The sequence below is a fragment of the Python bivittatus genome, unplaced genomic scaffold, assembly GCF_059951505.1.
Source record: "Python bivittatus isolate LINGU-HERP-01145 unplaced genomic scaffold, Pbiv_v1 ctg000790_np1212, whole genome shotgun sequence".
NCBI lineage: Eukaryota > Metazoa > Chordata > Lepidosauria > Squamata > Pythonidae > Python > Python bivittatus.
Window position 1 is genome coordinate 3,635,729 of NW_028277110.1, and position 15,351 is coordinate 3,651,079.

General features: G+C 41.4%; 1 protein-coding gene across 3 annotated transcripts in view; it reads left to right on the forward strand.

Moving 5' to 3' along the window:
• Window positions 1-15,351, forward strand: part of LAS1L (LAS1 like ribosome biogenesis factor) — a 34,560-nt gene that overhangs the window by 13,894 nt on the left and 5,315 nt on the right. For all 3 annotated transcript variants that reach the window (XM_007435096.4, XM_088129164.1, XM_007435097.4), the window contains exons 9-13: window positions 811-896; window positions 1,766-1,972; window positions 5,460-5,601; window positions 6,881-7,254; window positions 10,555-10,699. In XM_007435096.4, the coding sequence (XP_007435158.1) occupies window positions 811-896; window positions 1,766-1,972; window positions 5,460-5,601; window positions 6,881-7,254; window positions 10,555-10,699 (954 nt within the window). The remainder of the gene's footprint in view (window positions 1-810; window positions 897-1,765; window positions 1,973-5,459; window positions 5,602-6,880; window positions 7,255-10,554; window positions 10,700-15,351) is intronic.

Below are 15,351 nucleotides of genomic sequence, written 5' to 3' on the forward strand. Positions count from 1 at the left end.
AAAGTAAAGAGTAACTGTGCCTAAGTTATATTGGCTTAATGTATGAAGAAAATCCCTTTTAAAATGGAGGAGGGGAAGAGCAAGTGACAGGCTTGACAGCAGCAACTTATACCTGATTACCAGATAACAAAATGAGGGTGGGTGGGATGCTTTTCTGTACTCATTACTGGGTTTATATGCAGCCTTTCCTCCAGGGATGTGAAGTCGTATGTGTAATGTTCCCGTTTCTTTCTCTGTGGTAATAGTCCTGTGAGAGAATCTGGGCTGCAGGAGAGTAGCGGGCTAAAGTCAGTCCTTCACTCTTAGCTGTGGGTGGAATTCAATGTGGAATTCCCTACAATATCTCAGCCACCGCCTGCTGCTTCCATCCTGCAGGAATGATTCTGGGAGTTACTGTCGTCCTTGTACTGTCCCTTGTACATACTGGGTTGTATGGCGGATAGTGCTGAGGGAAGAGAACAGAAAGAAAGAGGCCGTTATTGGCAAAAGAGTCACGGGGCAGTGGGAAGAGTTTGGAGCTCTAGGTTGGGTGGGGAGATAAGAGGTGATGGATGCATTAATCAGACCCTTCTCTGCTTTGCTTTTCTGAAATCAGTCGTGATCTGTTAGCTGCTACCAGCTGGCTGGCCCCGATGAATTAGGAACAAGCTATTTTTGTTGTTGGCCAAAATCAACGTGCCTTCTGAGCTCATAAGAGAATTGGGCAAATAATAATGATAATTATAATGATAATAATATGGCGGGGGAGTAAAAGGGGCTTGTAGCTGGAAGACCACAGAGAATACTCAATGGGTTTTACAATTGCTATAGGGAAGTTGTGGCTGAGACGTTACTTGAAGACGGCTTTCTCATTCCAACCGCAGACGCATTGCAGATCTTGAGTATTCGCCCTCAAGGTTGGTATCCTGGGCTGCTTTCTTTCCTTCGGTGGACAGGCAAACAGTTCTTCAGCCATGGGCTGTTCAAAATGCAGGCGGATTAGCTGTGCTGGATCCCGGCAGTCTGTTCAGTTGTCTGTGCAGTGTTGCCATTCCACTGAAACACTCAAAGCGGTTAGTAGGACCAGTTTGTTTAAGATAAAAACCAAACCTATGAAACATAAAATGGGTAGTGTTTCAAGGGCTAGCTGATTTCCTAAAGGTGTGGGTTTTAATTCTGTCACCTGAAATGAGGAAAGGCCTTTCCCAGATACCAGATCAGCAGGACTCTGATAGTGGGGACATGTTCAGAAAAGTTTCTCCTGCAGGTTTTCACTTTCAGACAGGTTGGAAGAGAGAAGGATGGTCCCTTGGATAACATCTCAAATAATAAAAAGAAATAATCTGCATAGTGAGAAATTGGTTCATACTAGGAGAGAATTCAGAAATGCAAGGAAAGATTAACTTCACTCAGATCAGTTTATGGCCTGTGCCCCCCTGACCCCCAGTCATCTTGAATTATTATTGACAGATATAACTCTTTTAAATGATTTCTTTTTCTTCTAAGAAAATGTTTGCCCAAGCATGTCATCTATTTTATTTTTCTTGCCTTTTTAAAAATAGTTGCCACGTAATTTGTTGGTCTTTGTTCTTATACTTCTTTCTTTCTCTTTAAAATTGGCAATACTTATTACAGTTGTGTTTTCCTGGCCCCCAGAGAATTAATATCAAAATTTAATTTTCTAACCTTAAGAGCACTGATGAGTGGATATTGGTGTTCATAATAATCAATTTCTAAAATTACTTTTCTTCCCTGCCCCTCTTCTGCCTTGTTGGTTGGAGTGTAGAAACTCACAAATGGGATTTTAAGATCCCTCGAGTATTTCTTCGTTTCTGGCAGCCCCTGCTGAAAGGTTTGCATTCCAGAAATTTCACTCAGACTCTGCTGGAGAAAATGTTTAATGAGTTGAAGGCACACACAAGGATCTCATCTCTTCGGTCTCAGTACCTCATCAACTGGATCACAAAAATTCTGAAGGCCAACTTGCAAGTTAGTAAGTATTGTGAGGTCTTCAGACCAGACAAGATTAAGATTTTCACTTGGCATTATTCTTCATCAGTGTGTGGGCTGATGAAAAACAATAGGGGACTAGTAAAGTTTTCCCATCGGTTTTATTTGCATGGCAAGTTTAACTGTACTGAACATATGTATTCATGGTTTAACCAGTTTTCTGGTTTCACATCACACTGAAGCATAAACTAATCATACGAGCTGGATTTGCACAACATTCTAAACTAAAAAAGTAGTGGTTTAGTGTGTTGTATGAAAAGAGTGTCGCCATCCAATCTTTCTTCTTCTAGAAAGATGGCATCTCCTTAATCTTGGCTTGTTGACTGTTTCTGAGTATCTATAGAGAAATAAATCCATCCAACCCAACATGCATACCTTCTGCAACTGAGAATAAGTTCAAAGTTCTTTACAGACACTGATCTTTCATTGCCAAGTCACCTTCATCGCTTTCATAAAACTGTCCTTTAAAAAACATTCTCAGTAAAATCATTCAACATGCAAAGATTTCCAATGGACTTGTTAATGTACCCATAGATTTAGCTGGCTTTGATCCCCTCCAGGTGACTCGGCAAAGGTGATTAATCTAAATGCCAGTATGAATACCAAAAGAACCATTTTTGCAGCCACTGACCAGTACAATATACAGTTTTACAACTAAAAGTATAGTTCCCAAATAAAAAATGCAGAAAGAGTTCGTATAAAAAGATAGTAAATGAAGGTATAGCAATAAAGCATCTGGGGAGAAAGGCCGTATTGTACCATCTTCTGCTCTGCTGCACAGAAGGAGTCTGCCAACATTGTCCAAGCCTTGTAGGAGATTCAACTTTAGCCAGACTTTACATATCCTCATCCAGGCCCTCGTGTCAGCTTGGTCAAGCCACCTTCAAGATGTGATGCTGCATTAAGTACAGCAACAGTCTTCCACTTGGAAGACTTTTCTTAAAATGTGGGACTGGGTAGATTCAAGCCGAGATGTCTGCCTCTTTAGCCCCAGTTAAACTCCATAAATAAGTTGGGCTAGAGGTTTTGCCCCAAGAAGACTAGTGGCGGCTGGAATAAATTGTGCTCGTATGTAGAAGAATGACAGAATGGCTGTGCTGCTGCTTTCAGCCCTCAAGGAGACCTATAAGAAGTGACCTTGGCTGAAAAATCAAACTGAGGGGGTTAAAACAAGCGGCCTGGCCAAATTTCTGTGCCTTGACAATGTAGCGAAATTTCAGGTGTTGGGGTCTTTTTGAGAACACCACAGTCTTGGTTTTCTTGCAGTTCATTTGTAAGTGGCGATCCAAACAGAAGGGAAGTAAAGAATAAAGGCCCTCTTTCATCCTCTTAGGCTCAGTGAGCCACCTGTGTAGAGTTGCACAGTGATCTGCCGGCTTGCAATGTTCTGTAGGTGGTGGTCCACTTTCGTCAGACAACCGGCAGTGCAATTTATATAAAATTGAGTAACGAGGGCTACTGGGCAACAGCTTCTGCCTCCAGGTGCTCTGAGCCTGGCCACTTGGATTCTCAAGCTCCTGTGAAAAGGTGGACGGAATTGTTTTGTGAGCTGTATGCAGAAGAGGCTGATGAAAGCCACCCTGCTCAGGAGAGGATTGTGGACCTCTTCCATGCTGGCTGCAGGTCTCAGTTTCAGAAGTGGCCAATTTGATTAACCAGCTAAAATCCGGAAAGGCAGCAGGAGTAGCTTTGATTCATCCAGAACTGACTTAAAAACTATTGGGCATGGTAGGTGTCAACCCTGGCCCCTCTGTTCACCTACATAAATCAAGCAACCAGTGTTCCCAAAGACTGGGATTTGGCCATAATACTAATTTTTTTAACTAACTGGAAATTTTTGCCCCATTAGTTTATTAAGCATAAGGTATTCAAGAGAAGGCCAAAATTTAGCAAAACAGGAACAAATGTTGAGTCACTTATTGGATAAATAGCAAAACCAAGATCTGCCCTACATGCTGCATGGATTGACTTTAAGCAGGCCTTCGATGGTATCTCCAGGAAAAAAAAATATGTGAAAAGTTCAGAATGACAACTACTTATGCTCACTTATAAAATGCATGAAAGTACTAAAAGTGAAGGTAAGATGTAATGCAGCAAAGTAAGATGTAATTCTCTGCCCCTATCCCTGCCAGGAGAGGAATCAAGCAAGGGTGGATTAAACACCAGTACATTTTGTGAATGTGTTTGTGGTATTTTTATCACATTTGTGAAGAGGGCTGCGTTCTGAATCGCATGTGAGCTTATCTGAAAAGGCAAAACAAGCCAACAGCAGCTTTCCAGATCCCACTGTGCCCAACAACCACTCTGTCCTTTGGCTGCAGATTAAACATGTTAAGAAAGCAAAGAAACGGGTGAGGCTTATGGCCAGCCATGCTGCAGTGATGTGCTTTGCAATGTATCATTTTCGTTGTTTGAGTTTTAGACAACTGCAGAACAAAGAAGCCTTCCCTGGAGCATCAACGCAACCTGTTTTTCTGCAAACGATCTTTTCCAGATTAACTGCCGTGCTTTTAAAAGTAAAAATCTGGCATTAACGCTTCAACTGCAATTGTATTAGTTAAAATGCTCCAGCCCAGCAGCTTCCTAATTGCTGCTTTGGTAATGTAGAATATGCACCAAAAGAGAACAGGTTGAATGTTGTTTGGGCTTTGGAAAGTATCCACTATTGTTCAGCCTAAGCTGTCAATCCATAAAATTGGGATCATCTGTCAGTACCAAATTGAAAGGTTGGATGTTCATAACGCTAGACTGAAGTGTCGAGGCCTAATTTCTTGTTCATGTGTTGCCTGCAATCACCCAGTGTGGTTGTCCTGTGTGGACCCTAAGCAACACTAAGCAATGTTGGCTGGTGGGGCCCAAGAGGAGAGCATTCTCTGTCTTTGCCCCCACCCTTTGGAATATTTTTCCCCCAGAGGTGCAGTGGACCCCCTATCCTCCCAGTTTTCTAAGAAGGACTTAAGGCCTGGCTCTGCCAGCTTGTGTGGGGCGATAAGAGATTTAATCAATCCTGGGGGTGGTTGGTGCCCTGATGTCATTCCTGAGTTATTCACCAATTCCATCATTCTTGGAATTTATTATTTTTAAGATTGTTTCTATATTGTATTTTAATTGATTTTCTCCCCTTTGTAACCCACCCAGAGTCGCTTTTCAGCAAGATGGACGGTGACAAGTTTGATAAATAAATAACCCATGATTAACTGATCAAATGCTTACTGAAACATGGAAGTGAATTCAAGTGCACGATATGAAGGCCAGACTGGGCATGGCTTTGGTCAAGTGACATGCTCCTGTCTCCTTCCCATGCTTCCATTTTATAGGCAGAACTGAGGTTCAAAAGTGGGAAGTGACCCTGTGCAACACTAGAGTGCAGCTATGTTTGTGACATCTGAACTTTTCCAAATCCAGTCTTCTCTGAGCTTGGCAGTGAGAGCCTTCCTTTCTTTCTTTTTCTTCCATGATTCTGGATTAAGAGAAGAAGTTAAAGTCTTCCAGAGCGAAGAAGAAACAAAGCTGCCTGAGGTTGTTTCACCACCATATTTCATTGCAGTGGCTGAAGCTCCTCAGTGATTGCCTAGAAGCACCTTGCTGGGCAAGTCCCCATCTCTTGCATCTGTAAGTACATCAATCGTTCAGTGAAATGGATCTGGGGCCACAAAATGGACTTCGTCATTCTGATGCAGGGGAAAGTGACAGCAAGGCATTCTGATAACATTGTTTTGGCACCTCAGTTGGCTTTCATTGTCTCAGGGCCCAGATCTGCAGAGCTGGAAGGTCTTAAAGAGATTGGTAGCTCCATATTCTCTGGAGGCTCATTTCTGAGAGTCCACCATCAGAGTTTCACTTGGATCAGTATTTCTCAATCTTTTTTTGGTCATTGGGCCACTAAAGAAATGTTCAGAAAGTGCCAGAACCATCAGTCAATGCAAATATCACCTCCCTGTGCTTTCATCGTTAAGAACACAGAAGTTCGTGTTTTTCAGCGAATAAGGGAATGGTTATAGTTGCACTTAGGTCTTCTCCAGTCTCCCTCATTTTTAAAGGCACCTATTTACCATTTGAATTATTTTATGTACCCTATGCCATAATAACAATTCTTAGGACATATTCATTGTGCGAGAATGTTCTTAAATATAGATTTCTGACCAGTAAAGGGTTGGGGCAGCAGATGACCAGTGCAAGAAAATCCCCTTTTAGATAGTAATCATTGAATTTCCTACTCATGCTTTTCTTTTGGAGCTGCTTATGTGAGGTCCACTGTACAGTTCCACTTTAGCACGACACCCATGAATTCACAATCCAAAACTGCATTTGAGGCCTGTTCATTATTGTCCGTTTTATGAATTTTAGTACTATGAAATTTGGCAGGAAATCAGCCTCTGTAATTCAACAGTTTACCATTGACCTTCAACAGCACAATTTGGTGGACTCTTGAGCACAAAAAAAGGGCTTGGAGATACCTGCATCCTCACTCTATATTGTTCCCTTTTGGCTCAGTGCAGTGTTTGAACCCAGCTACTGTGACTTCCTGGGTGAGCTATGCTGCTTCTGTGGACAGCATGGGAAAAATCTGTCTACTAACCTCTTTGGGAGCTTGCAAAAAAGAACAGAATTATGTTCTTCCACGTAGCTATGGGAAAGATGAAGCCGTTTGTCCCCATCTAGTCCATTTCTGGATTGGCCACTAGATTTTCTTTTCTCGCTAGAAGTGCAGAAAGCTGGCGAATGATGAAAACAGGTTTGTCCCATTTTGTTCAGCCTCTTTACTGGTGTTCATTTCTATGCACAACTTCTTGACATCGGCAATGTATTGGGTTTAAGGCAGCTTCATTTTCCCCATCCGTCCGAAAGCCGTTTCTCTGCTTTTATTCCTGTCTTTCTTTTTCCTTGCCAGGATTCTGTTAAGCATGGAGCCCCCATTGCCGGATGAGGCTCAAGAGAAACTTCTCTTCCTCACTTCTATTTACACCCAAGAAGATGGCTCCCTTCCCAGTTCTGGCACAACTCTGGACTTTTGCAAGCAGCCCATTTACACTGTGGAGAGCTTACTGAAGCTCAACACTGCTGCCCACAGATTCTTGAAGAGAGCAGGGAGGCAAGAGATGTTGCCAGGAAGGGTTAAAGGGGAAGGTTTGGCTGAGGAGGAGGAGGAAGAAGAGATGGACATTCAGTCCCCGTCACAGCAAGAACCTCTCTTCCTGGAGGACCCAGTGGCTTTGGCTGAAAAACGGAAAGCTCTTCAGGGTGTAGTCTGGCAGGTCAGCTCAGGTAAAACCTAGCTTCTAATTGGTTGGAGCTGGCAAATTTGGCACATTCAAAGCAAGAAGTAGGCCTGAGCCTTGCACACTTTATCTCTGAAGGTCTCTGACTCTATGGTTCGAGTGAGTGGAACTGGAGGAAGAAAAGGGCAGAGAGGGATAGAACATAGAGCTTAGATAGACTAAGCCCCATAATCATTGCCTTTGCTTAATGGGGATGCTTGGAAGTACCCCTTTAATAGCACCTTTGTATAGTCTAGAGGAATAGACCACATGTCTTTTAGGCTTGATCCCTGGAATCTCCAAGTGGGGCTTGGAACCTCCCTAAAACCTTGGAGATCTGCTGCTCAAGAAAAATGAAGGAGGAGGCCTTTGAATATTGCTCAACTCACACCATAAGTCACCATTATTAGTTGAGATGACCGAAGCCGGGGGTAGATCATAACCAGTGTGAAGTAAATGGGAGAAGTGTTTCTACTCTGTCCTTCAGTTTCCCATGTGCATTCTCAGAAGGTAAAGTAACATGGGTGATTAAGTTATAATCTCCTTTCCTTCTTCCCAGTTAGGATGGGCTAGCTATAACAAGGAATGAGACCCTTCCCATCATCTAAGATATCCAAGCTGCTATTGGACAAAGGGAGTTTGGAGATAGGCCACTGATGATTTCCCATTGCCATAATATCTCTTAGGCAATTAGACATTTAAGTTTCCTGGGTGATTGAACAGCCTGTTGTTTTCTGATGATCACACATATCATGCTTCTAAAAATCTGCTCTCAGTTCAGCCCACCCCCAACCAGGTTACTTGTACCTTGTAGGACCTCCTGTCTCCACTTGTCTCTTCTTGTTCCATATGATCCAGCAGAGTTGGCATGCTTTGGATCCCTCTCACAAAATAGTCATCTAGTGGGATCCAAGGGGCATGGCTTCTCTGTTGCAGCGCCTGCTATGTGGAACGACACGTTCGGATGGCCATGACTCTTCTGTCCTTCCACGCTGAGCCAGACCGTGGGATAAGCCTATGTAGGATATAAGACCCTTAAATGAGATGTGTGTTGGTTGGCCTCAGTTGCTTCAGTTGTTGTTATTGTTATTCCTGTTAGTCTGCTATCCTGCTGTTTTTTATGTTCCAGTGATCTATTCTATTTTTTAATTAATTATTTTCAAGTTTTTTTCAAATTGTAAGTCATCTGGAGTCACTCTTGCAAATTGGGTGGCCATGACAATCATCTTCTCTCTCCCTCTCTTCACCCCCACCACAAAAAAAATTCTTATGTATGGCTATGCTTTAAGTAATTACTGTAGTCACAGTAGTGGAAGGGAATGTATTTTTTTAATAGTAATTTTATTAAAAATTACAAATACAATAAAAACTAATACAAACTAAAAGAAAAAAAAGAAAAAAATAGAAGGCGGAGGAAAAAATAGAAAAAGAAAAAAGTAAGAATATAGTAAAGGAAAAAAAAGAAATATATAAAGAAGTGATCATCACAATAAGTATAAACAATTTTAGTAATTTACCACCTTCTCTTAAAATACAAGAAATTATCTCTTCTTCCCATATCTCATCTCTTATCTATAAACAAATCCTTAAAGCCTTGTCATTCAGTCTTGATCAGCAAAAGTCCATTATGGATTACCAGATATTTTTATTTATTTATTTAGCAGACTTGTCCCTGGCCATCTCCCCCCAATGGGGGATTCTGGGCGGTTTACAACAATTAAAAAAATAAATACATAATTAAAATGAATAAAAAGAGAAAAACAAATTTACCCAAAATGGAAGGAGGAGAAAAAATCCAAGAGGCCAAGAGATAACAATATATTTATTCTAACCTTGATCAGATAAACCAACTTTATATTCCTTCCTTTTACTTTTAACAATATTGATCTGTAGTCCCTTCAAATAATGTTCTAGAACTTGATTTCTTTTAAAAAAAAAATTTGTCCCTTCTCACAAAGTTCTTCAAAGCTTTAACAGGCCTCTTTTGTAAATCCAGTATAGGAAGATTATCCAGGTCACTGTTTTGGTTTGTTATTTGTATATCCCTTTTAATTATTAAGACATCAGCTGGTTTCTTTTGATTACCCAGCGTAGCATCTTTTTCCATATCATTCTTGTAACCTGTCATTTGTAAATCCACTTTCAAGTCAGTCTCAGTCTTGTTCAGTAAAACTTGTTCCTCTTCCATAGCATCTTTTAAACATAGACTATCTATAGAGGCAGGCATTCTTAATATTAACTTCTGGGTCCATTGTTCAAAAATATCAGTATGTCCAATGTTACAATATTTTGCTTCATTCTGTATTAGTAAGTCAAATTTAAGTGTTCTTCTCCTTTAATTGTAATCTTTAGTGCCTTCTACTTCCCTTCTAGTGTCTCCCATCCTATCATTTTTTTTTAAGAATTCAAAACAAAAGCATTTTCCCAAAGGAAGGATTCTTATAATTAATTCCAAAATCGCATTTCAAATCCATCTGGACCTTTAGTCCATTTGTAACTTTCCAAAATCAAAGTTCAAATCACCCTTTAGCTATTTATTCCCCCCCCCAATTTTAAGTCCTTAAACTTGTATTTAAAACTTTTTCTGCCAAGGATTGAAGAAAACTCACCCAGTGCTGTAAAACTTGTTGATCCAAAGGTTCCTAATAGCTGAATGGCAGTTAACAAGCAATTTGCGAAAGTCATTAGAAAAGGAAGTATGTGAACTCAGTGTCCTTAAAGGCACCAACCATGGTTTGAGCAAGATGGCTATTCCCTCATCTCCCAGAGCTCTAAACCTGTCGGAGACTGCTGTCTTGTGGTCTCCTTGCGAGGAGCAACTGTCTGGAGCACTTGTGGGTGATCTCAAATTCTCTCCTTGTCCAGAGAGAAATTATGAAGAGCTAGTCTACTTGCATGCTCTTCATTCTGCTGTGATTGTTGACTCTGTTTTTCATGGAGCCATCTTCAGTTCACCATTTCTTCCCCAGAAGTCCTACTAGTGGAGGGGAATGTAGACCACTCACCATCTGAATGTGTCTTTAGCCAATTCTGAAGGGTTTCCTTTGATGCATCAGGATCAGCAGCTGGGTCACAGCCAATCTCAAGAAGTGTGGCTAGAGCAACACTGCAACCATACACATCTTTAATAAAAATTCATAATGTTTGGTTTCAAGGTGGAACCATTTCTGAAAGAGCTGAAAACTAAGGTGCCCTAAAGCACTCTTCCCCAACTTCCAGAGGTATCAAAGTATGTTCTCTCTCCATCACTGGCTATGCTGTGAAATACTTGATCTAAGGTCTATCCATTTAATTTTTTTTCCTACAGATGAACTGAAATGGAGAAATTTTCCCCTGGGAAAACTGCCTGGCCAAACAGATGATCCTGATACCCTGCTAGTGGATAACTATACTATGATGTCGGCTCTTGACCAGCTGGAGAACGGAGACAGGAAAAGTACCCCCAACAGTGGGTGAGTATTGCACTAGAGATTGGGGGAATTTCCATTGTCAGTGAATGCTTAAAGTTACCTCTTGGACAAGGAAGAGTGTAATGATATGTGGGAAAAACCTTGGGAGATGGGGCGAAGTGAACAGTCAGATAAGAGACAGCATAGCCCACAGCTGGATAGTGGGTGGGGCAAGAGGCTCAGAAGGGGCCCTCCCTAGCTTCTCAGGCTTGACCTCAACAGATTCACCACTTCTGTACTTCAAACATGAGGTCCTGTGCTGCAGTTAGCTTAAAGATCAAAACCAGTTCTCAAGGCAGTAGGTGCAAAACTAATCTTAAAATCAACCTGTTTTCATCTTTGGCAATTAGGAGGGAGGGCCTCTGTTAGGGTTGTATCTGCTTCAGCTTTATTCTGTACCATCTACAAAGACATTTGTAGTTAATTCTTTTTTTTTTTTTTTACCCAAAAGCCTTATTTGCTAGGTTTTTGCAAAAATTTGATACTCTCCATCAATTCAGATCAATTCAGTTTGATACATCAATTCAAACATCTGAATGGATACTTATGTTTTAATGGTCTGAATGGATTTGAATCAGTTTGGACATCTAAATTGGATTGGGTTGTTTTTTTGAATTGATTTGGATGTTCCAGTTGGATATGATGAAACAATCAGATCAGACCCAATTCACTCAACCCTGTTCTCCGTATTCATACTCAGTCCTCCTGTTTGATTAGATGTGTTAAGAGCCAGCCATCATTCACAGTACTGCAGCTTCCCTGCCACTCTAAATGCCAGACCAAGTGCCAGACCATGTCTGAGTTTAAACACTCATCTTCTATCAAGTATTGACTTAATCACATGTGCTCAGGAGGTTCCTTAAGTCCCTCTGGTTTCTTTTTGCCTATTTGTGTTAGAAGCCTTATTTTCTCTGACTCCTGTATCTCTGCACAAATAGTGCCTTCTGTGTAACTTTAGTCTGAGTTCAAGATGTATCTTCTCTTTATTAATATACTGATAGTTGATGCCTAATCTGAAAGCAGGATTTCTCCTTAGATCATTAATTTTAGCAGCCAAGCACCATCCTCTGGTCTGCCCAAGAGCACGGCATGCATTTTTATAAATTGGGCTTCATATGTCAATTTTTGAGGGTTGTTCTTTAATAAAGTTTGATTTTGTTTCTCTTGTGAAGGCTAGTCACTAGACACATACCTTTATGCTAAAAAGCTAACAGATTGCATTGTTGACATTATTTCATTTTCCCCCTTTTCCCATTTTATTTGTCAGAAGGAAGCAACGTAATGGAAGCCCTGTCTCTCAGACTGGAGGATTCCTAGTGTAATAATAATCAGGCAGCTACACCAGGGCAGGGGCAGGGACAGGGTGTGTTGACCCAGTGGGTGTCTGGGGAAGGTTTGAAACCTCCAGCCTTGCACCACTACAGGATGTTTGATCAATAAGATTTTCGTACTTGGTAGCAGCCTTTGTTCTGATGTTTTTGCCTGCCCCAGATATTATGGCCTTGACCCAAAACCACGAACAATTCCTGAGATCCCCAAAAATATTTTCTTAGACTGTCATCTTTAATGTGACTAAAGGGGAAAATTACACCGGTATGCATAGAACTATAGAGCAACTATTAGACAATTAGGTTTTAATATGGTGAAATATATAATCTAAATACAAATGTAGATCAGATTTGGGTTGTGTCCTGTCTTTAAGCACTACTTTTTGGGGAGCGATTCTTGGTGCGCTTCCCGCAACCCAAGTGAGTCTATTGCTAAGAAAAAGTTGAATCCCTGGCCTTGATCTTAGTCCGCAACCTGTCATTTCCTTGCATAGAGTCCAGCCAGCTCTTTGGAGAATGTTGGGGTCTGGAGTAGAAGACTATAATTTTTTATTTTTGCAGTTTGTAGTGAATACTTTAGCAGGGTGGCTTCCAGTTGTCCATTTCAGCAGTAGTTGCAGACTTGCATAATTCCGTCATCAGAAACTAATATTGGCTGTCACAACTATGACAACTGTGACCAGTTATATCCACTCCTGCTTTTCTTGTGCAACTGTTAAAACTCATTAGTTGTGGTTAAGTATAGGAGGGAGATGTAGAAAGTTTCCCATGCAGTCACACGGTATTTTTCTCATGTAGTTGTGGTTGTCCCAAATGAATTTTGGATGGCAACTCAAGATTGGATTGTGCCGTTTGATGTATTGTATCTGTATAATTAATCAGGATGAACCCATTCCTTGTAGGGTAGACGTAGGGAATCTTCTATCAAGGATTTATGGAGAAGGGACACTTTGCACATCCGTTAGATCAAAGTTGTGGGTATACATGTTATTTTAAAGCTGCTGGCTGCCCGCCTGTCCGCCACAGGCATAATATTCAGTCAGCAGAGTGCACGTTGTCATGAATCACTGGTATTATTATTTTGGGACATATTATATTTGCTGCAGGTGCTGTGGCAACAATAGAGCTAGAACCCTAATTCTGGATTGTCAGATCTCTGATTCAGAACTCACCTGGTTGATCAGTTTGCTTTGTGGCTGAAAGAAGCTGTGAAGTGTCTCCTGTCTGATAACTGTAACCTATTTTACAGGGTTTTAATACAGTGGGGCAAAAAAGTATTTAGTCAGCCACCAATTGTGCAGGTTCTCCCACTTAAAAAGACGAGAGAGGCCTGTAATTTTCATCATACAGTAGGTATACCTCAACTATGAGAGACAAAATGGGGAAAAAAATCCAGAAAATCACATTGTCTGATTTGTAAAGAATTTATTTGCAAATCATGGTGGAGAATAAGTATTTGGTCAATATCAAAAGTTCATCTCAATACTTTGTTATATATCCTTTGTTGGCAATGACAGAGGTCAAACGTTTTCTGGAAGTCTTCACAAGGTTTTCACACACTGCTGCTGGTATTTTGGCCCATTCCTCCATGCAGATCTCCTCTAGAGCAGTGATGTTTTGGGGCTGTCGCTGGGCAACACGGACTTTCAACTCCCTCCAAAGGTTTTCCATGGGGTTGAGATCTGGAGACTGGCTAGGCCACTCCAGGACCTTGAAATGCTTCTTACGAAGCCACTCCTCCGTTGCCTGGGCGGTGTGTTTGGGATCATTGTCATGCTGAAAGACCCAGCCACGTTTCATCTTCAATGCCCTTGCTGATGGAAGGAGGTGTTCATTCAAAATCTCACGATACATGGCCCCATTCATTCTTTCCTTTACACGGATCAGTCGTCCTGGTCCCTTTGCAGAAAAACAGCCCCAAAGCATGATGTTTCCACCCCCATGCTTCACAGTAGGGATGGTGTTCTTTGGATGCAACTCAGCATTCTCTCTCCTCCAAACACGACGAGTTGAGTTTAGACCAAAACGTTCTACTTTGGTTTCATCTGACCATATGACATTCTCCCAATCCTCTTCTGGATCATCCAAATGCTCTCTAGCAAACTTCAAACGGGCCCGGACATGGACTGGCTTAAGCAGGGGGACACGTCTGGCACTGCAGGATTTGAGTCCCTGGCGGCGTAGTGTGTTACTGATGGTAGCCTTTGTTACTTTGGTCCCAGCTCTCTGCAGGTCATTCACTAGGTCCCCCCGTGTGGTTCTGGGATTCTTGCTCACCGTTCTTGTGATCATTTTGACCTCACGGGGTGAGATCTTGCGTGGAGCCCCAGATCCAGGGAGATTATCAGTGATCTTGTATGTCTTCCATTTTCTAATTATTGCTCCCACAGTTGATTTCTTCACACCAAGCTGCTTGCCTATTGCAGATTCAGTCTTCCCAGCCTGGTGCAGGTCTATAATTTTGTTTCTGGTGTCCTGCGACAGCTCTTTGGCCTTGGCCATAGTGGAGTTTGGAGTGTGACTGTTTGAGGTTGTGGACAGGTGTCTTTTATACTGATAACAAGGTCAAACAGGTGCCATTACTACAGGTAACGAGTGGAGGACAGAGGAGCCTCTTAAAGAAGTCGTTACAGGTCTGTGAGAGCCAGACATCTTGCTTGTTTGTAGGTGACCAAATACTTATTTTCCACCATGATTTGCAAATAAATTCTTTAAAAATCAGACAATGTGATTTTCTGGATTTTTTTTCTCATTTTGTCTCTCATAGTTGTGGTATACCTATGATGAAAATTACAGGCCTCTCTCATCTTTTTAAGTGGGAGAACTTGCACAATTGGTGGCTGACTAAATACTTTTTTGCCCCACTGTAGATCCCAATAAATGATGCAAATGCCAGCCAAGTTTTGCCATTCTGTGTGCCTCTACTGCTTACATCAGAGCAGAGCAGAGCAAGTCAGACATTTCATAATATATTCATTTTATAGCTCAATTCCTACAGAACTATAGGAATCTAATGAAAGAGGCCTAGTTGCAGCTAAGTATCATCTGAAAAACAAGCAAAAAGAAGGAATCTGATACAGTAGAGGGAGAAAGTGGCTTGGGAATTTTTCTCACAGTTGCAAATCCTGATGCCATCTCATTACTTGTTAATCAAATTTAAAAGAATTGTGCAATAATAGAGGACTGTCAAGGACTATGAGTCATGTCTAAGTTGTTGCAGTGTCAGCACAGTTTCCTGGTAGCTGATGTTCACCAATATGGAACATACTGGCCCTTTCTCAGTTTTTAGAGCCTGTTTGCTCTTTGCTTGCTGTAAAAGACCAAGGA